Raw genomic sequence first — 21,475 nt, 5'->3', positions numbered from 1 at the left:
GGGGAGGGGGAGGACAGAGGGGGTTTACAATGGGATTCAAACCCACACCACTAGATGAAGGTGCGAACAGCTCACCAATTATGGTGTTTCTGATATACCCTCAAGCTCAAGAAAACTCACGTTTCTATCCTTCAAATGATACACATTGCACAAACTGTACAAAAAAGGTTTCCATTTTTTATTTTACTTTTCATTTGGTATCCGCATTGAAGTCCAACCCGTCCAGATTCGCACCGCATAGAATCTATTTCTACCAAGGATTTTTTTCACATCAACACTCGAAACCAAAATCTCTGATTAAGAGAGGAACAACCCCATCCGCTCCACATACTTAGAATGTGACAAAGAGATCATTACTTCTTATCATTGCTTGCTGGTATTAGAAATGGGTAAATGATCCCAATAAAAACAGGACTATTTCTATATTTTGAGTACAGGCAAAGCATACATGTTTTCTAAACTAGAAAATCATATGAAAGTAAAAACTTCAGCCGCACATCAATTAACGCCTCTACAATGTATTCCACTATACAAAGGAAAACTGAATTCACTTAGCATAGTGAGTATTCACAGTCAAGAAGTCGAGAGAAAATTTCCTCACAACTAGGTCTTTCGTTTGGCTCTGCCCAGCAATCTGCAAAAATAAGTTTATGGCTAAACTCATCACAAAAAGAAATAGTGTAAAAAATATTTATGCAATCACATCACTTAGGTATACGTAAGCCGTATAAGTATTGGGGAGAGATGATTAGACCAAACATGACACACCTACAACTTACCAAGAACATCATACTAGATAGAAGGAATGGGGGTCGAGAATTAGGGTACAAGGTTAGTAGGTAGTCGAACTTTGTCTAATTTTTCTAATTAGTCTTATTATTATTACTCTCCTAATTTCTTTGGAGATTCTCATAGAAGCATGTGCTAAAATCCACTTAGCTACTTGCTACTCACTCAACTTAAAATAAAAAATGAAATGGAATTCCCAGAAACGGTGCGTGTCAAATCCTCCAAAAGTAGTGTATTTTTGGAGGATCAGAAACAGGTGCGGTAACATCTTTGGAGAGTCCAAGCAACACAGATAATAAGTAATCTCTATGATAAACATTAATTGATAACCTGGTAAAAGTGGTAACTAACAGGTTATCAGCTAAAATATATTGATAGTGTAAAAAATCTATAGGGTGAATGTAACTTATATCCAACTGCGATTACCTACTATTAGTCTGCCGAGGGGTCCTTCAGGTATCTCTAACCTTGATCCTTCATTGGCAACAGCATAAACGACCTAAAAATAAGCACAATGCATTACTAGATGCAGCAACGTAGAAATATACCAATGTCAATTTTCTATAGCTAATTAACCTGTATCAAGTTACAAGGTCAAATTAACATACCCGATTGGGTGGTATACCCTCCCATGGTCTGTTTAGGGTACAAAGCTCCCACATTATCACACCAAAGCTAAAAATGTCACATTTTTCTGTGAAAGGCTCATTACGAATGAGTTCTGGAGCCATCCATTCAGGAGTACCAGCAGACGTTGAGTCTCTCATAGATGCATCTGTCATTATTCTTGAGAGGCCAAAATCACAAATTTTGACAGTCCAGCGCTTATTCACAAGACAGTTTGCACTTTTTAAATCACGATGGACAATCTTCATTCGATGTAAGCACATGAGCCCTCTTTAGATCCAACAGAAACATGAATCAGTTAATATTATCATAAATCCTGTCAGGGTATAAGTAACATGTCAGGTGTATTAGTTTCAGAACATTTGGTAAACCAACCTGCATATATCCCGAAGCATATTGAGCTTCTTCTGCCAGCTAAGCCTGTTCTTTTGACCACTTACATGGATCAAATGATATAGAGATCCCATCTCCATGTATTCAGTAACCATTGATAAATGTGGGGGGTTTGCACAGGCACCCAGGAACAATATAACTGTGAGGAATAGCATTAGTTAAATCACACTGGCCTAAATCCTAATTAGAAATATCATACTTCTAAGCAATACTGGGAGTAAAACTAAAAACCAATACTTGAAACAAACAAGAAGAGAGATGTACCATTTGGATGTCGAAGTCGGCTGGGAAAAGTGACAAGAAAAGAATACAACAAGTTAGAACTATATAAAGCTCAAAGTAACAAAACCCATAAAGCAGATACAACACCTAAGGATAGAGATCTCATTGCAGAAGTCCTCCATATTTTCAGCAGTAAGATCTTGCTCCAGAAAAACTTTAATAGCAACCTCAGTTCCATTCCACTTGCCACGAAAAACTTCTCCAAAGAACCCTAGAAATATAACCGGAGTGTTTGAGAACTCAAATTTTAATATAGCATGGGGTGGTGGAACCAGATCTTTCATTAGAAAAATAGAAGTCAGCGTCATATTCTAAAACTCACATTGATTCTACAGGTCACTGTACAATCATTTCTTTGATACAGATGAAGTGAGTTAACAAAATGTAAAAAAAAATACATATCTGGTCTTTGATCATTGAAGAGACAAGTGACTTTATTTCCTCAACAGGTTATGTACAAAAATTTCCTATATGTCCAATACAAATCCTTCTGGCATCTATCTGTATCCATATCTAGTGTATCTTTCCACTTCAGTGACATGACGCAATTTGCTTCTTATTTGGGAAGGGTGTTAAACACTGTAAGGACCTCTTTCTAGTACAAGAGGACTGTATAGGACACGTCATCTAGTGAACATTCAATCTGCAAGATCCACATCCAAGTTTCATAGATTTTAGTTTGCATCCTTGTCCCAAGATCATCAGATCAGTATAAGCTCATAGCAGAGGCTCATGTATGGAAGAACAAAAAATATTATTAGAGATGTAAGATTTAGATAGGAATCACGAGATTCTGTTTGTTATAAATCTATATTGAAGTCGAAACGACTGAATACTTTTAAAAAGATTTTAACGGAAAATGGGAAATTAGAGCTGATAGTCACAAGGGACAGAAATTAAAGAAAACAAATAACCACATCTCCATTTCTGGTGCCATTTTTAGTATGTCAGAACCATCAGAAGAACCTATTTCACCCCAATGTCCACACACTAGTGTTCTTTTCTGCCATAGAAAGCCACAAAATGTTGTCCTTTTGTACATGAGATTCGGGAGGAAAACAATTAGCAGAACATCTCAGGGTCAATACTAAACTCATCTTTCACATAGAGGTGCAAAAGCATATTGGACTATTGGAGAATCTCTGATCAGTGTAGCAAAACCCAACAGGACACATCGGCAGATCAGTAGATATCATCATTGTGTTCCTAATCTTCAATATGGTCCACTTTCTTGTCTTCAACTCTTCAAAGATGTTCTAAACTTAATATAGACTTAGGCTAAATGGTAATTTAGATGTAATTTCCTTCCCTCCCTCCCTCACACAACACATATGAACCCACATTTGCCTAGTTTTACTTGGATACGGTCCCCAGTTAGACATCCCTCTCTGTAGAATCCTCCACGGTCTTAAGTGAAGCAGCTAAATCCAAGTTTAGTTGATATCATAATTTTGATGACAACTTAATATCATAATTAAAGAACAATAATCAAGATTTCATGAACTATTATGATGAAAAGGATAAACCTGGCTGCCTGGGTTGCTCCTACAATAAAGTTGGCAGAGCATGATCCACCAGCAATAACATTCTAGTTTACAAAGCATGAGACCAAGGAGCAAAGGGAGCAGACTCACCTAGCTCATTGCAGCCCTATAAGTGGCACTAAAGAATATCTAATCGATGCACTTAACAAAGAAAGAAAGAAAAGAAGCTGAAATACATCAGCATTACTACAAAAATGTTTAAGAACAATGCTTACCTATCCCAACTCGAGTGCCAACAGTCAACTCTGAGAAGTCTATATTCCATTCTTCAAAAGGTAGAAGAGGCTTATTCAGATACATATGTGATTCTAGAATCCTGTTCCAGGTTGAGACCAATTCATCATTCATCCTGTCTGGCCCACTTTTTTCTGGAACCTGTCTCCTCAACTCGTGGGGAGATGAGGGTAATGACATTGATCTCTGTGAACTTATCTGCTCGCTTGAAAAAGCAAAACAGTTAGAATGCAGATCCGACATTTCATCATGGTCATCATGGTGAAACCAGGGACCTAAAAGGGACTCTAGTAAGTAATGACTGAAACAAGTACAGATTCAAACAAGATATTAACTTTCACAAATTGATGAGTTTTGGGTTCTAAACTTATTTTGGATGGGAATATGACAACCTCTTGATTTAAACCTGAATTGGAAAACAAAAAGATAATGCCTTTTCATTTATTTTCCACAATTAGAGTCCCCACAAATCAGAGTTAAGAAGAAATTTCAACTAAATCCAAAATTCAATAGTGTTACATGGGGAAAACATCAGTGTTCTTAACACATAGAAACTATTTTAACACAGCCTAAATATTTTTATTTTTTTTGATGACCGTGGTGTCCGGGGAGCTTTATCGCACCTCGCCTAATTCCACAGATACCTGCCACCTCCCACCAGTAACAGGTAACAGTTTAAATATTCATCCTCTTACAACGCATTTGCAACAGTTCTCTTCCTTCAAGTTCACCAGACCACCACCAACCGCTGACATCCTCACAGAAAAGGCAGAAAGAAAATAGAATATTTGATTACTCAAGTATGAGTATCATGTGTGTAATTATATACAACTAGATTAAAAGTGTTGTAACTTGTTCCCTCCAACATTTGATAAAATCTATCGTTTTGCTTTACAAATAAAAGTAACTTTATTTCAGAGATGGCACCTAGCAGGTAAAATTATACATGGCAAATATTTAGAACTTCCCTATTTCAAACATCTCAGGTCTGAGGAACTCATATACATCTGTTATCTTACACCAGAAAGCCGAAATACAAGGATCTGTATCGAATTTTATGTACAGGGCTTAGGTAAGCCTTCAAACTATCTTCTGTTCCACTCCAGCCAAATTGTCCAAAATATGCATGCCGGGATGGACCGATGGTGCATGTTTCTTACTCTATACAACTTAAAATGATCAACTTCATCAACATCAAAGCTGATATATGAACTTAGAAGTTAGAACTAACAAAGTAGAACAATTATTAATGTTTGAGATCCAAGTTATTATTAGATTTAAGAAAAGATAGTCTCCTATCTATGGTCACACTAGGGGTTTGTATGCAGGAAACTTTCAATTTCCTCCACGTTAGGTTGGTCAAAATGTTTTGGAAAACAACTTTCTTCCTTGTGGAATTGGAGAAAACTGTATTAAGACCACAAGATTCAAAAGTCTTATATACCTTCTTAAACTCCATATCAAGTCAAACCAAATAAACAAATTGAAACGGAGGGAGTATTCCTTTTCATTCTAAAAAGGGGGAAACTGAAAAACATAATTTTACCGACCACTGGTATCACGCATAAAACCTAACTGTTACCAGAGCAAAAGATATCAAAACTAATACAGGTCCTCAAACCAGAGAGAAAAGGTAACATACATCTTTTTTCAGATCTGAAGCACCATCTCTGTTGGTTGAGGCATGATGATATGAACTACTTTCTTCTTGCTCTTTCAAGAGTCGGTTCTGCTTGAATGCTTCATTCATAGCTATAACAGCCCTGGTATGATTATGACCCAAAGATGAAATAAGTACACGAAAGTGGCACATAAAAAGTCTTTTAACAATCTTCAGGTCAACACCATATTATGATAAAGAACTTCCAGGAACCCTTTCTAGGTAAGATATTCTTTTTTTAGCTGTAAGTGGCCCTAAGTGATGTTTGGATAGTTCTATATAAATGTATATTGTTATTCATAAGTTTGTTTTATTTTTACCATACCACCCATATTATTACTTTCACCACCATTATCTAAACGTAATAACATTTTCAATAAAATAATATGTATTAGACAAATGAGTTGGTAACTAGCAACATTTAAAAAAAGAAGAGTATTGAAAAAATAACTAAGCTCAACAAGAAAAATAAAGTTAGAGAAAACTTTAGGAAACTTTAAGCAAAATATGGAAGATAAGTACTAATAGAATAAGATAAAGAATTATTGCAAAAAATTACAGTGAAATGGACGGGGAGGAACGAAAAATTAAAATTTCTTTAAATTTCAGAAATAAGGATCAAAGTGGAATCAATGACATCTTGGTTTTTTTGGAAAAAGAAAAACACTTTTTCCTTGAAAGTTATCAAACAAAACGCAGCTGAGAAACTTCTTGAAAAAAATTTTGAAACTAAGAAACTTCTTGAAATCTGTCAGGAAAATAGATATAATGACACAATGGGAATCAAGCAAGTTCAACTTTGTACAAAATTAATACAGGAAAATATGAGCCAATGTATAGAAGTGCTATAGTAAGGCTGTTGATATGATTATTGTAGTAAAAATATTGACCTTACGACATCATCACCAATTTCTGGAGTTTTTCTTCTTCGTATTCTCCGTGTTTCTGATGTCGGTGCACCTTCTGACCTGTGAAACAATAGGAAACTCAGCAAACATTTGCACGAATTTTATTTATATTTGAAAGTTTTGAAAAGTTAATTCAGTTATTAACAGAAAACAGAGTACATCTTAAGAGTATAGAAGACAAGAACCTGCACATATTTTAACTTAGATGCATGCCAACATTTTTGGTATTACCTATCTACATAAAAATATGGAAGGGTAATGCAGTTTCGTTCAGAACACCAAAGATGAACAAACTGTACATATTTTTTCCATTTCAAAGACGGGTTAAATTTTATTCTGAGATGCTCTGCAAAAAGGGGTAAATAAACCGAATTAGTGGAGCATCTCATTGCAAGAATATCACCTACTGTTTCCTATTAAGTGGCTTGATTTAGCTGCAGACTATCTAAGAAATAAACTTTTCCTGTTAAGATATTACATGATTTGCATTAACCGGGGATCTGATTGGAGATATAATTACGAGTTTATATTGCAAGTATACATTTGCTGAAATGTAAAACTGTAATCTCTATAAATTTCCAATCAAGCTTTTAAGTAATCTATACTACAATTTTTTTCATGATATAGGGAGAACCCCTGCTTTCTAAATATTTCTGAGTCTCTAAAAAGCTACAGTGTTGCCATAGGGATCTCTTCACTGCTGGAGTCGGATCTCTCCTTATTAGGACTCTTCAAGTCTCACCTTACACCTCGAAAGATTCACAGACTCCTGGCGATCCTTCCCTGAAAAATCTACTGCCAGAAGACCAGCCATTCACTCCCATATGCTGACCCATCTCGCTACCTGACCCACACATCCCCACATACCACAATTTCCCGTGACCTTTTCCGTCGAATCTTTTATCTACAGGATTGCTAGAGAAAGGACACTCCAGCCCAGAATATAACACTATCCGAATCACTTCCTTTCACCTTCAGAATCCAACTCCTTTACTGTCAACCAGTTGAACCTACTGATCCGGGATCCTTTCCACCCATATCTGGTACAAGTAGCTCGCCTCAAGTCATTAAGCCATCTAGGTTTCAGGTTACTGTTGCAAGTTGTTTTTTTATTTTTTGGTTCTAGTATTTCCTCTTCTCGTCATAGAATCATACAGAAATAGCAAATATGACAGGGAAAGATGATTCTTCAAACATAGGTGATATCAAACCTCTTTCCATCCATTTCAAATTCTTCCACTATTACCTCAGTGAAATTGGAAGGCTGTAGTAAACTACATGTTATGGTCCGCTTCAATTGAACTATGGTTTATTGACCAAGGTCCTGATGACCACGTAGTTAAGAATACTAGTGTGACATCTGTGGGACTCAACCTCGCTTGTTCAAGACTAGACATCAGAAGCAGAATTTTGAGCTATGGCTCTTGCAACCTGTGAACTTATCTGGTTAAACAACTTCTCCAAGAGTGAAGGTGTGTAGAAGTAAAGCAAATAAAAATATGTGACAATCAAGCTCCCCTTGACATTGCCTCAAATCTTGTTTTTCATGAGAAGACAACATATATAGGTGGATTGTCATTTCATTAGACAGAAGATTGAGTCTAGATGCATCGCTACTAGGGGTGTCAAATGGGCGGGTTGGGTTAACTATGGGCTGGTCAGAGTGGGTTGGTACAACAAATGGTCGTGATCCAACCCACCCAAAGGATACTAAGTTCAAGATGGGTTGAGCAATGGGTTATAACCCAACCCGCCCAATTCTACCCAATGTTACAATTACTTTTCCTCCACCTCGTTTTTTGGATTATAGGTTTATAACATAGATGCATCCTTCATTGTGATATAAAAAACCATCAGTCAAGATTTTATTATTAAGTCAGAATAGGAAATACTTTCAGATTTTCTATTTTAGTTATACATATACTCAGTATTTTTTGTGCAGATTATTTGAACTCTAGCCTTTTTAGGTCTTATTATGCATAACATATGGTGATTTATGTGTGCTTCTCTTTGACATAATAAATGAACTTCTCTCATGATTTGTCAAAAATCAAAAACAGCCAAAAAAATCAATTGAATGATACTAATCTAAGTTGCTTGGACTCTTCACTTTCGGTGTCGCACCTATGTCGAATCGATGTGGGTGCGGGATCCGTACCCATTCTGGTCAACTGATTTTGGTTACTTTGATCAAAATCAACAGAGAAATCCCGGACAAATTCAATGATTTCTGTAATCAAAACAAAAGCTAAGGTGAAATTGAAGAAAATGGTTACCTTGTAGATAGAAATTTCTATGTCACTCCTTTTCCTTTATCTCCTCCAAGGATTCTCCTCTTGATCAATATTTTCTCCTCAAGTTGTCCACATAAGATCTCATAATTTAGATTTCATAACTTGATTTTTAGATGTTCAAATTATTTTTAGCCGAATCCCCGCACCCGTATCCATATCTAGATGCATATCCCCGAATCTTAAAATTTGATCATGAAGGATCCGACCTCTAGATCCGCACTTATATGGGACACCTCTAACCGGGCAACTTAGATACTAATATCATTAGCTAGACAAATTTCCTCCATCAAATTGCTATAATTAATAGTATCAGATAAATAAGGAGACTTTGTGAATCATCCAATTGTCAAATGCTTTCTCACTAAGCTTTGGGTCCTCAAACTCTGTGCCAGATATTATTCATTTGCTTTAGAACAATTTCAACCCAATGGTTTGGGTTGTCTACTAACCCGTTGAGTTACATCTCTCTAACCCATCCTAACCCACTCTTTCCAAGGGTCAAAATGGGTTCTACACATTTTGACCCATCTGCTTATTACTCTTTAACCCGTCTAATCTTTACTGGGTTGGGCGGGTTGGGTTCAGAAACCATCTCTAATCTCCACCAGCTTTGTTATCTTAAATGATCAGTTAGAAGATGTTCTAACTAAATCTCTCAAAGGACCTCGGGTCTAGTACATTCGTTACAAGCTCGAGCATTATGATACGTAAGTCCAGCTTGAGGGAGAGTGTATTGTATGGTTTGCATTAATCAGGAATCTAGTTAGGATTTTATTTTGTAATTATACACTTACCAAATTGTATACATTGTAACTGCTATAAATTCCCAGTCAAGCTTTTCAGCCAAGTATTCCCAAATTTAGGCACACTCTACTGCCTCCATGCCGGGATTCTTAATAATAACTGCTCTTTCCATGAGTTGCAGTTGTTCAATACCAATACACTCCATCTGCAACTGAACTCTTGAAAGATCCTTCAATTTTGTGAGGGTCACCACTCATGCACAAAGGAGATCACTAGTTCAAGATGAATATGTTACTTTATCAAATGCAAATCTTTGTTACCTTTGGCTGCTGGACAAGAGCTCCTCTATAAGCTATAAGAATGATGCATCAAAAAGGAGTTTATTAACTATGTAATTATGGTTTCAGCTTGTAACTTTTTGGAGGTAGCCAGCATACCTTTAATGCTGAAGAATACAACTTTAACTTTTATAAAAAAAAAAAAAGGAGTTTATTAACTCACCAGTTCTAGCTTAGATAGTTTGTATAGTTAGCCAGAGATTTTTTGTAAGCTCAAATGCCATATATTGTAATTCTTGCATCTTCTTGATGTTGTTATTAATACCACTTACTTTATCCAAAAAAAAAAAAGAATAATGCATCAAAACACTACATCCATGTAAAGCTTGTGCATAGAGAGGTTGTTTCCGATAGACCCTCGGTTCAAGAAAAACATTTTCCATAACAGGTTTTGAAAATTAGTGTTTGTCCATGAAAATTCCAAATTCAACTTGAAGTTACATTTTTTTTATTTGCAAAACATCTTTTAACTTGTTTTCAAACTCACTTTTCAATTTTGAAGTTGTATTTAAGTACATTCAAGCATGAACGTTATTCCAAGTATTCATTGCAAAAAGTATAACTAAAAACAATTCAACTCCATAAATTCCTTTAAAAAAGTGAAAAATATTTGGAATCTAAGGACAAATGCCTACTAAGATTCAGAACTTTTATGTAAGCATCATTGACCTCTTTTATTACTTTTAGCCTAAGAGTGTAAACTGGGAGCCACTAACCGTGAATGAGAAAAATACCTGATATAGATGAAATCATGGGAAGACCAATAGTAATAATATCATTGATTCACATATGTAAATCATTAGCAGTTATACTATCAGAGGAAACAAAAAACAGGCCTACATGAGATACCTTGAAGTAGAAACATCATCTGAATAACCTCTGAAAGTTCTGTTATCACCACTAAGCATGGACCGTCCATGTGCTCTAAATGAAGGATGCTCAGGACTGAAAGGATATAAAGCAATTGAAAAATGAGAAAAAATAACACAGCTACACATTAAGATATTGAACAGCTCATTTCAAGTAAATGTGGATAAAAGACTCACTTTGATGTTTGCTAAACACAGATTAAACATCTAAGTCCCAATTAATTCATTACATGCATTAAAAGAAATTCTCCAAATAATTGTCAGGAATTGAAAACAAAAACCATGACAAGCACTCAAAAATATATACATACTTATTTCCATCTATGGATCAATAAGTTATATCCAAATCTCACAGGTGAAGATAAAGTAGAAATATGTGAGAAGTTAAAGTAGAAACTAGTCATTCAGGAGGTACCCCGAATGTAAGCTCCACCATGAGCATGTCAAACACAAGTAGCAACTTAATGTATTGTAACTTGTAACCATCATTTGTCCAAACAAAGCCTGGAAATTCCTTTCTCAGAGTCTTCTTTTAAACTAATTCAGGGGGTAAGTTTTTTTAGCTTAGCACTTTCACATAAAGGTACAATTGTATTCTTTCATGTATGCTTGTCCAATTGCAGAATAATTCCAGAGAAACCAGAAAATGCGTCACCAAATAAGATTCTGCTTTTTCAAACTCAGAATAAGAACTTAGCAACAGCACCAAGGATCACAACGTCCTCATCTTGTGCCAAGTGATTTATCGTATGGAGTAAAAGACAATAGTATAATACTGTCTGATATTAAAATGGAACTAAGTCATATAAAGCCGAACAATCATATCTGGAAACTTTTCAAACTCAGAATAAGAACTTAGCAACAGCACCAAGGATCACAACGTCCTCATCTTGTGCCAAGTGATTTATCGTATGGAGTAAAAGACAATAGTATAATACTGTCTGATATTAAAATGGAACTAAGTCATATAAAGCCGAACAATCATATCTGGAAACCCAACATTATGCAATGTGCAATACAGAAAGTACCTTAATCTCAAAACACAGACCTCAAACATTCTGTTTCAAAAGCATGTTGTCCTTTACGCTCAAGCTACCCAACATGATGAATTTGTGTTCATCTTATGCCCTACATGGCCTGCTTGGCAGCATTTTTCTGATTATCCAATCAAGGATATGTTCACCAGAACAAAGTTTGGTAACATTGAGTTCCATTAATGTTGAGAAGCGATGAAACCAGAAAACCTTACAAACTGAATACATATACATGTGTCTGTTCCTTAACCATTTCTATTACTCACACCCAAATTCATGTAACATACAGAGACATGTGCAAGCATGAATAGACCCTAACATCACAGGACTTTGAATAAGTGCATTATTAGAAGTCCAAACGACTGAAAAACTTGTAAACAAAACGAAAAATATGTCAAGGAAAACATCAGAATAGGAGTCTGTGCCATCAAAAAAAAAAACCTTGAACTTGCAGTCCTCGGTTCTGTTATAACTTTGCTGCGACCTCTTCTCCAAACCGTTGTAGCAGTATTAGGCGCACTATGCGAGAAACTGGTACAGAAATGATTTACTAAAAAGCAAGCAAAATAACCTTAGTTTTCAAAAGTAATCTGACAGACGGACATCACAATGTCTTACACTCAAAGATGGGTCTTTTAACCATCTTTCAAAAGCTAAATCATGGCTTTAAGGATGAGCAAAATAATACCCCAATTTTCTGTCAATTGAAGTGTTAGCGCGCAACATCGTATTCCTCAATGAAGGTCCTGCAGCATTTGAAGAAGCTTCAAATCTCCTCTGATACTGGAGGATGTCATCTTTCTCAGAACTGTAGAAATAGAAGATTAGTTAAAACAAATATGTAAGTAGGCAACGAACTGTTTCTCCACCAAAGAAAAAAAAGAAATTTCTAGGGGGAGATATAATATGTCTATGAAGATTCTCATCACACAACAGAAGAAGAGTACAGAAACCAAATGGAAAATACTCATCACACAACAGAAGAAGAGTACAGAAACTAAATCGAAGTTGAATATATTAAAAATAAATAATAATTTTCTTCTAACCTATCAGTATCATTTCTCTCTGAAAACCCATAGAGGGGGCTGTTAGGCTCCAGAGGCGAATCACAGGAATCATTTTCTGCAGAATCACTCTCCCCAGCAGCCATGTGGGTGAGGAAAATCGCCTTGGTTGTTCGTGGAATAAGTTGACCAGGAAAACGCATAAGGTCAACAAGTAGCTCCACAGAATTTAGCACAACAAGTATAGACATGTGCTTATAAGATTCTGCACACTCAGACCCTTCAGCAGGCAAACCCTGATTTGAGAACCATAAATTTATAATAAGTAAAATATAAGTAGGTATGGAAATGAAAGAAATGGTAGCAACAATTCATAGTAGCAAGCAGCAAGATGATTATTAGTCCTAATTTTAGAGATAAACAGAAAAATCCAAGCAAAAATAAGCTTCAAGCTCACCACAACCAGCCGGCATTCAAAACCTACAGTATCTGCAAGCAATTTGAATAATATTGCTCGAGAACGAGATGAGCTATGTTTTATTTGACCCAACATCTGGACACCTTGATTGTCAGAAATCTGAGAGGCTTCCTCAAGTGCAGCTTTAGCATGACTTATTTCCGAGTTTGGTCGCTTGTAAACATCCGACACCTGTATAGGAAGGCATGCAAGCAACGGGAGAAATCACAAATGTCCATAGATTAAACTTCAACCTTTTTCCCTTTTATAACTGTACAGTTCAAAGTGAAAAAATACAGACATCATATGCTCCACTAATTTGGCACCAAAAATATTTCAGTTTGATTGCTTATGCTGCCCCATTTACTACGTAATTCAGTAAGTTGAGTGACCATATGAGGAATTATCTCTCAAAAAATTCGAATAATTTCCTCTTTGCTGATTTTTGAAGATCCACTGGATGGAAATTCAGCATCACAGACAAAAAAGATTTGAGGATGTTAACCATCTCATGGAGTATGTACTATGCCTGGGAGAGTCATAGAAGCTCTCCTGAGCTGGGAATAAGCAGGTACACAGACAAAGGATAGGATTAGATGGAGAATTGTCCCAGCTAGTATCTGGTGGACAATTTGGAAGGAGAGGAACCTTAGATGCTATGAAAGTAAACTGAATAGTATGGAGAAAGTCAAATTGAATTGTACCTTGACCTTATGTTTTTGGTATAACCAGTTGTATCCCAATGATACTGTCTCTATCATTGATGTTTTAGATGAATACTCTTGTAAATATGGTTTCAGTGCATAGGTTGCACTGTTTTGGTTTATAATAAATACAGAAACTGGTACCATTGTCCAAAAAAAAAATGAGGAAGTCAGCAGAAAAACATGCAAGTTACAAGAGAATTTTGCAAACAAGGCATATTTTGATAAAATATTATGGATGTCAACATAGTGTCAGGAACTTTTTCTTTTTAATAAGTAACACAAGTTTAGGAATGAGAAAGGAGGTTCGGTGACTAAGTTAAATCAGAGGGAAAGGTAACTGTAATTTTATAGGAAACATAAAAATCACATACAAAGGGTTTATGAAGCATACATAACATAGTTGAACTCAAATGAAAGAACAAAATTTGGGATGAACTGCAAAGACAAGAAAACAAGGGGCAAACTAAAAAGTACTAATCATCTCTATACAAAATCCCAAAACCAGAGATCAATTTTCACAGAGCCACCAATAATGCAATATCCCAAAATCAGAGATCAATCCATAGAGCCACCAATTAATATATAAAAAATGAAACAAACAAGAAATAATTACAAGGGAAACAAATTGCTACACAGACATCAGGAAAAGAAAAGGTCAATATGTATGTCAACTACGAGTCACTTCCAAATTAGTTGGGATAAGCTACATGACATTATTGTATCTACATTGCTCCACAGTCCTTATCATTTTCAACTGTAAAGAACTTTAGTGTAATGGCCTGTTTTGACAGTAGAACGGGAGAGGGGGAGTCATACCCATTCTTCTGAAAGACTAAGACTGGATATCTGAATTGACTGTATTTTAGGCAACCATAATCCTGTCTAATCTCACTTTGTCTGTCTGCTTATACGGGCTAAATGTCATCCTTATACCATTAATTAACTTATCAAAAACTAGGGCAAACAAGTATGGACTCAAGGAACAAGTGATATATATTGGGGGGGGGGGGGGATATATAAGTCACCCACCAATCCAGCTATCTTTTTTATCATTGCTGCAGGACTTGCGTTCAAACCTTTCACCAGTGTAATAGTCAGTTGCTTTAGCATTGTAAGCTTTTTGTCTTTCTTGGCATCCACAAGTATAACATCTGCTCCAAAACCCTCAAGCTCTAAAGCATGAAGCTCATCCAACGTAGGAATGTCTTCAAAACGTTCCTTTAGCCTTTTCTCCTGAGCCAAAATAGGAGAAACAAAAGAGTGCACATTAAAATTTTAGCACTGCAATTTCCTATCATAAATTTTTTTGAGAAAAGGTAACTTGTATTATAAACAAAGGAATACTCAGGACGTATTCCAGTAATACTTACAATCAGAAATACAAAAAGTGTTGTTGTTTTCCTATGAACTCGTTAAGAATTCTAAGATACTAGGATATCCTCATCTTCATGAGGATATTCATGTTTACACCAAAAATAGAAAAGAGCTATAAACAATTCAACTTCATCTTCTCCATAGAGCAGCTCTTGTTCTCAAAACATCTCTGATTCCTTTCCAGCCGAATAGTCCACCAAATGCAGGATGGGACACTATCATAATTTTGTAGCAGCACCCACATTAGAAGATCTAAAAAGTAGGAAGGGCACTGGAAAGATAACACCCAGAGAAGTGTGTCCTTGACAGAATGTAAAGGTTGATTTTAGGTATATTCCTTGGGAAATATAAAGGGCCAGATTATTCAAACAAGTTATAATCGAGGCAATTGATGGACCTTGAGAAGACTGTAATCATACGGAAATATATACTCTAGATTAGTAATTACAATAGTGAAGTTAACAAATATTTGCCATTCATGCAACTAGCCAGTGCAGTAACTTCCCTCAAAAGAGGAAACATAAGTTAATAACAGCTTAAGAGTAGAGTTTTTTCTAATAGAAGTAGCAGTGTAAGAGTTTTTTTGATCAAGTAAAAGGTTTGTCATAAAGGATTTAATCACATTGACATCATAGAAGCTCATGGAGAGACCATCGCAGATCCAGATAGAATCAAGGAAGAGATTGTGGATTTCTATAAGAATTTATACTCTGAGACAGTACACTGCAGACCTTTAGTCAACTTTCAAGAAGGCTCAATAATTAGGGAAGATGATAATGATTGATTGCAGAGAGAATTTGAATAACAAGAGGTGTTGGAATGCTTAAAGTTATGTGCTGCTGACAAAACTCCAGGCCCAGATGGATATTCTATGGGATTTTTCCAATGCTGCTGGGAAATTGTGAAAAAGGATGTGATGGACACTATCAGAAACTTTCACAGGAGTGATAATTTTAAAAAGAGTTTCAATGCAACTTATGTTGCCTTGATTCCTAAGAAAAATGGTGCCAAAAGTCTTAGAGATTTCAGACCTATAGTCTGACTGGGAGTGTGTATAAAATTATCTCTAAGCTCCTTACTGAAAGGCACAAGAGAGTGATTGATATACTGGTGGATAGACATCAAATGGCTTTTATTTAAGGCAGACAATCATGGATGTGGCATGATAGACAATGAGTGTGTGGATTCTAGAATCAAATAGCAGACCCCTGGTATTCTCTGCAAACTTGACATTGAGAAGGCTTTACGATCATGTTAGTTGGAATTTCCTCCTAAAAGTTCTAAAAGACATAGGCAGGATCTATTTAGCTTACTATCACACATTTACTTGTATTTGAGGATATTTATCCACCTCCTGGGTAATTTAACCTTTTCCATAAAAGAAAATGATCATTTTCATCTCACCCTTAATCTAAAAACTGACGTTCTAACTTCTAAGAGCCTTCCTGAACTCCTTACCAGCTCTAATTAACCTCCAAAGGTATTTAGAATTTGTAACATATGGATCAAACACCACGCACAAAAACTTTTATATCCATTTACAACAAGGACCATATATCCATTTCTCAGACTACAGAGAAGTTCAGTTTTCTATTTATGAGGTAGAACACATGAGAAATTTTAATCTCACTGTTCACCTCAAACCTTCTATAACATGAAAAACTGGAGAAATGGAGCACAGGAACTAACAGCTCCTATTTGAAGTTTATCAGACGTCACCGAAGAAACAGCATAGAAACAAACAGTTAGAACGCATTTTGTTGGAAATTAAAGAGGTGTCGACGCACTTGTTTTGGAATAGTCACTTCAATCATATTACCATAAATCTAGGAGTTCATTTATATAACTATGTCTGTGACCATAAAATACCCAATGAGCTCAAAGTTTGATTTTCCTTTGATTTCATTTTTTGCCAATTTAGGAAGTAAGGCAGTAAGCAGCAATCAAAACAAGGATGAAACCACCAGAATGGATACACATGGCAGCTACTTAGCACTTCTCACAATCAATGAAGACACAATTTATTTTCCAATTAAAAAGAAAATCCTACAATCTAAAATCTAAGTTGTTGTTTTTTCTAGAAACTGGGATTTGACCATAATTTAAATGATATAAAGCCCTTAGACATTACCAAAAAGAATTAAAAGAGTAGGATTATGGCATGATATTGTTCTAACTATTTTTTCAGACTGCAAGCTCTTTATACCCCCTTCAAGCTTCCTTTATCAGTGTGATCTATTCAACAATAATAAATAACCTAGATCAAGTACTTGATAAAAGAACCTCTTCAGCTACTCACAAAAATGAGGTAGATAACTTGAAGATTTCCTACGCCTCAAACGAATTTAAAAACGAAAACAGGAAAATGGTTAAGATGAATATACCTTTTATCAATGGATAAAATAATATAGATGTGGAAGAACTACTGAGAAATCTGCCAATGCAATATTTCTTTCTCTCATCCTATCCTTCATGGCATGTAAGTTACCGATTTTAAGAAAACTCATATCATAAGTGCATCTATTATTAGAAGTGCATCAGCTGTATGCGGTTAATATCCAATTCATTCAGATCTTAGATAGCAAAAATAGTTTTTAATAAAATGAATATCGCAATACAAGCAACAATACAAAGAATCATTAGTTTCAGCACTCACAGGAACAACAGAGTAGAAACCATTTGGTATTGGTTCAGAAAGTGTTCCAGTTTTCCAGAAAATCTGGGAAGCAGTCTGAGAGGACAACGCATTATATTCTCTTTCAGTTAGTTCCTGATTCCTCATGATTTCTTCTTTGCCATCAAGTGAAACGGATCCAAACTTCTCAGCAAATTCTGAAGGCCACCATGCAGTACTGGGGTATCTATGCTCTAGAAGCCCAACTTCATCTGGTATCTCTTCCATTTCCATAGATAGTTGAATTTTAATACCATCTCATACCACTCCTACCCCATAAAGGAGCTTATAAACTTCACATATGGTTTAAGACAAAATATCATGATCTAACAGCTTCCTCCACTTGATCTGTGCAAAGCTGATGTCATGGACCTGCGAAGTAAGAATTGTTTGACTCAAATTGATGTGTTTCTTCAGCGAAAGACTATCTATAATTCCTTTTAATGTATTGCATGCACTCAAAAGAACCAGGGGAGTAGCCAGGAACGCTGCAGAAGAACTCACTAAAGCCTTGGACACACCCTTCCCCTCCAAAATAAATGTAGAAAATAGGAAAATGAAAATAAGAGAGAAATAAGGGGCCATAACAAAAGTAGAGAATTAATCACTATTTCAAGTATCAGATTACTAAAACAGACGCTCTACTACTTATGAAGAGTAGTCCTTATAAGAATAAAATTGGCAGATCCACAGCAATCAAAAGCTCAAAACCTACATAATTCAACACGCTTTTTCCTAACCAGTACTATGAAAGCAATTAAAAACTCATAACCTTATACTTTTAATGTGATTTTCAGGACGACTAGAATGGAAGTGGAGTATAATGATCCCGTTGTACAAGAACAAGGTGATATCCAAACTTGCAACCACTATAGGGGTATCAAGCTACTAAAGCACACTATGAAAGTTTGGGAGAGGGTCATAGAGATGAGGATGTGGGGTATGGTCATCTCCGAGAACCAATTTGGATTCATGTTAGGGTGGTCATCTACAGAAGTCATTCATTTACCTTGTAAGGTGACCGTTGGAGCTGTACAGGATAGGAAGAAAGACTTGCATATGACAAAGTCCTAGGGAGGTTCTATGGAGATGTTTGGAGCCTAGAGGTGTACCAGTGGCTTATATTTGGGAAACTAAGGACATGAACATGTATGATGGTGCCAAGACCCATAAGAACACTGGGAGGTGACTCGGAATACTTTTAAATTGTGGTGGGGTTGCACCAAGGTTCAACTCTTAGCCCGTTTCTATTTGCCTTTGAGGACGTGAAGATGTGGGCGCTTGCACCAGTGAGGAGGTGTGAGAGGTTGGCTATAGCGAGTGCTAAGAGAGGTAGAGGTAGGTTGAAGAAGAACTGGTGGAGGTGATATAGCAAGACATGGCACACCTATGGCTTACTGAGACATAATCCTAGATAGAAAGGTTTGGATATCGAGAATTAGGGTAGAAGATTAGTGGGTAATTGACCGTTGTAGCACCTTTACGTGGCAGAGATAGGGGGCTATCTCTTCCCCTTTTCTCCTTATCAGTAGTATTCCTATTTAGTACTTGCGTAGTATCTTCAACTTCATTTTTATTGGTACCTGTTATTTCTTTGCTTGTGTCTATCTTGCCACTTCGTTGCCGTTCTCTTTTCTCTTTCTAGCATGTCTTGGTATCTTGCTTTGTTTCTTGCTATAGTGTTTCATATTATTTTTTTCTTGCAACCCTACTTAGATTTCTTTTTTCTTTTGAGCCGAGGATCTATGAGTAACAGCCTCTCTACTGCCACAAAGGTAGGGGTAGGGACTACATAAATCCTACTCTCCCTAGGCCCTACTTGTGGGATTAAGCGAAATGATCATGTTTGAATTATTTCTCTATCTACAGATCTTGGTACTTTTTTGTTCAAGTAAAAAGGTTGGGCAATGTATTAAGAGGAGAAGGACCTAATCTAGGTGAAATGTATTAAAGACAAATCTCAGCAAGTGTTGAAAGGAGATAATGAGATCAAAAAGAGATAAAGAGGCTATTTTGATTAATTGTTTAATCCGGACCACAAAAACAACATTTTGGATCTCCATACATCTCACTGACGGAAACATTAACTACACTCACAGAATTAGGCCAACAGAGTTAAAGGATGCTATGAAAAATATGAAGATTAAAATGCAATGTCCCAAATGGAATCCCCATACAGATCTGGAAGTGTCCCGTGAGAGAGTGGAGTCGGACGGCTTACTAAGTCATTTAATGTCGCTAAGAAATGGTAGGGTGCGAACAAGTGGAGAAAGAGTACCCTGATTCTATTTTATAAGAACAAAGAAGACATTCAAAGTTGCAAGAATTATCACGGCATTAAAACTTTGAGCCACACAATGAAACTTTATGTGGCGATAAAACATATATGTAGGGACACTAAAAGAGTGAAAAGAATCTGTTTGGATCTAACCTAGGTATATCTACAACGAAGTCTATATTCTTGCTAAGAAGATAATGGAAATTTATCTTGAGAAGAAGAACGATCTACACATTATGTTCATTAAATTGGAGAAAGTATATAATATAGTATCAAGAAAGGTTCTTTTGTGGGTGTTGGAGAATAAAGTAATTCATATTAGATATATATAAAAGACGAGTCAAAAAAATAACGAATTACAATGTGGATTTATATTATCATTTCTATTTGACAATCTAAACTGTTGCATCTGCATTCAAGTGCTTCAAGAACATGATTACCAAAAAACAAGAAAGATCAACTTCCAACTTCCAAAAGACATCTGAAATTGCAACACTTAACTGTGAAATGCACCAATATTAACTCTCACTATCTGCTGCTCCTAACAATTCGTACAATTGCCTACACCAACTTGATCAAACAATTGGCAAACCAACCAGTTTACACGTTGAGCAACACAAAACACCCTCATGCTTAGTTTTATAAAATTCACAATCAATAAGAATATATCCTTCCTAACTAAGAATTGCCTAAAAATCGCCACACCAAAACAAACGACTCAAACAATCAACTATACCCTCAGGCTAGCGGTTTCTAGCTAGGCACATCGAAATTACTACAGTGCTCAAATGTTTTATCCCATTGGATTACTTTTACACTGCTTTTTTGCAATTTTCAGGACCCTAGCAAGAACATCAATTTCCTAATTCAAAATTTCCCTCCATCACCAAACTTAAGATCATCTAGGTTCTAACTTCAAGTGCTGCACACAAGCTAACAGCTTGATCACCAATTCATTTTCCACAAACTGGCATACAGTAAATTTCAGCACAAATACAGCTGTAATCCAGACACTAATATATATAGACTAAGGGGTCACTTGGTAACTGGTTTGGAGGTGAGTTATGCAGGTATTAAATCCTTCATAAGTAATACTACTTTTGGTAGCTGGTTAATAGGTAAGTTATTCATATATAAAATTGATACAGTGGTTGGTTTGCAATTTAGAAATCCGCATAACTAATACATGTATGAGTTATGAGGGAATCTATATATTATTTTATGCACGATAGAATGAAATAAGTAATACATAAATAGTTAAACCC

General features: G+C 35.9%; 1 protein-coding gene across 1 annotated transcript; it reads right to left on the bottom strand.

Moving 5' to 3' along the window:
- Positions 1-352: 352 nt before the first annotated feature.
- Positions 353-18,318, bottom strand: LOC125811654 (serine/threonine-protein kinase EDR1-like). The gene is made up of 16 exons (XM_049491178.1): positions 17,915-18,318; positions 14,914-15,117; positions 13,178-13,369; positions 12,763-13,016; positions 12,405-12,524; positions 12,158-12,247; positions 10,663-10,758; positions 6,420-6,497; positions 5,512-5,632; positions 3,851-4,067; positions 2,179-2,302; positions 2,074-2,093; positions 1,792-1,948; positions 1,398-1,686; positions 1,216-1,288; positions 353-634 (listed from the first exon to the last, which is right to left on the bottom strand). The coding sequence occupies exons 1-16, from the start codon at positions 18,164-18,166 to the stop codon at positions 552-554; spliced, it is 2,370 nt and encodes a 789-aa protein (XP_049347135.1). The 5' UTR covers positions 18,167-18,318; the 3' UTR covers positions 353-551.
- Positions 18,319-21,475: the final 3,157 nt, after the last annotated feature.

This window comes from Solanum verrucosum, unplaced genomic scaffold (genome assembly GCF_900185275.1).
Source record: "Solanum verrucosum unplaced genomic scaffold, falcon-dt-bn FXZP01000238.1, whole genome shotgun sequence".
NCBI classification, from domain to species: domain Eukaryota; kingdom Viridiplantae; phylum Streptophyta; class Magnoliopsida; order Solanales; family Solanaceae; genus Solanum; species Solanum verrucosum.
Note: the sequence above shows the minus strand (reverse complement) of the source record. Positions and strands in the feature narration are given on the sequence as shown.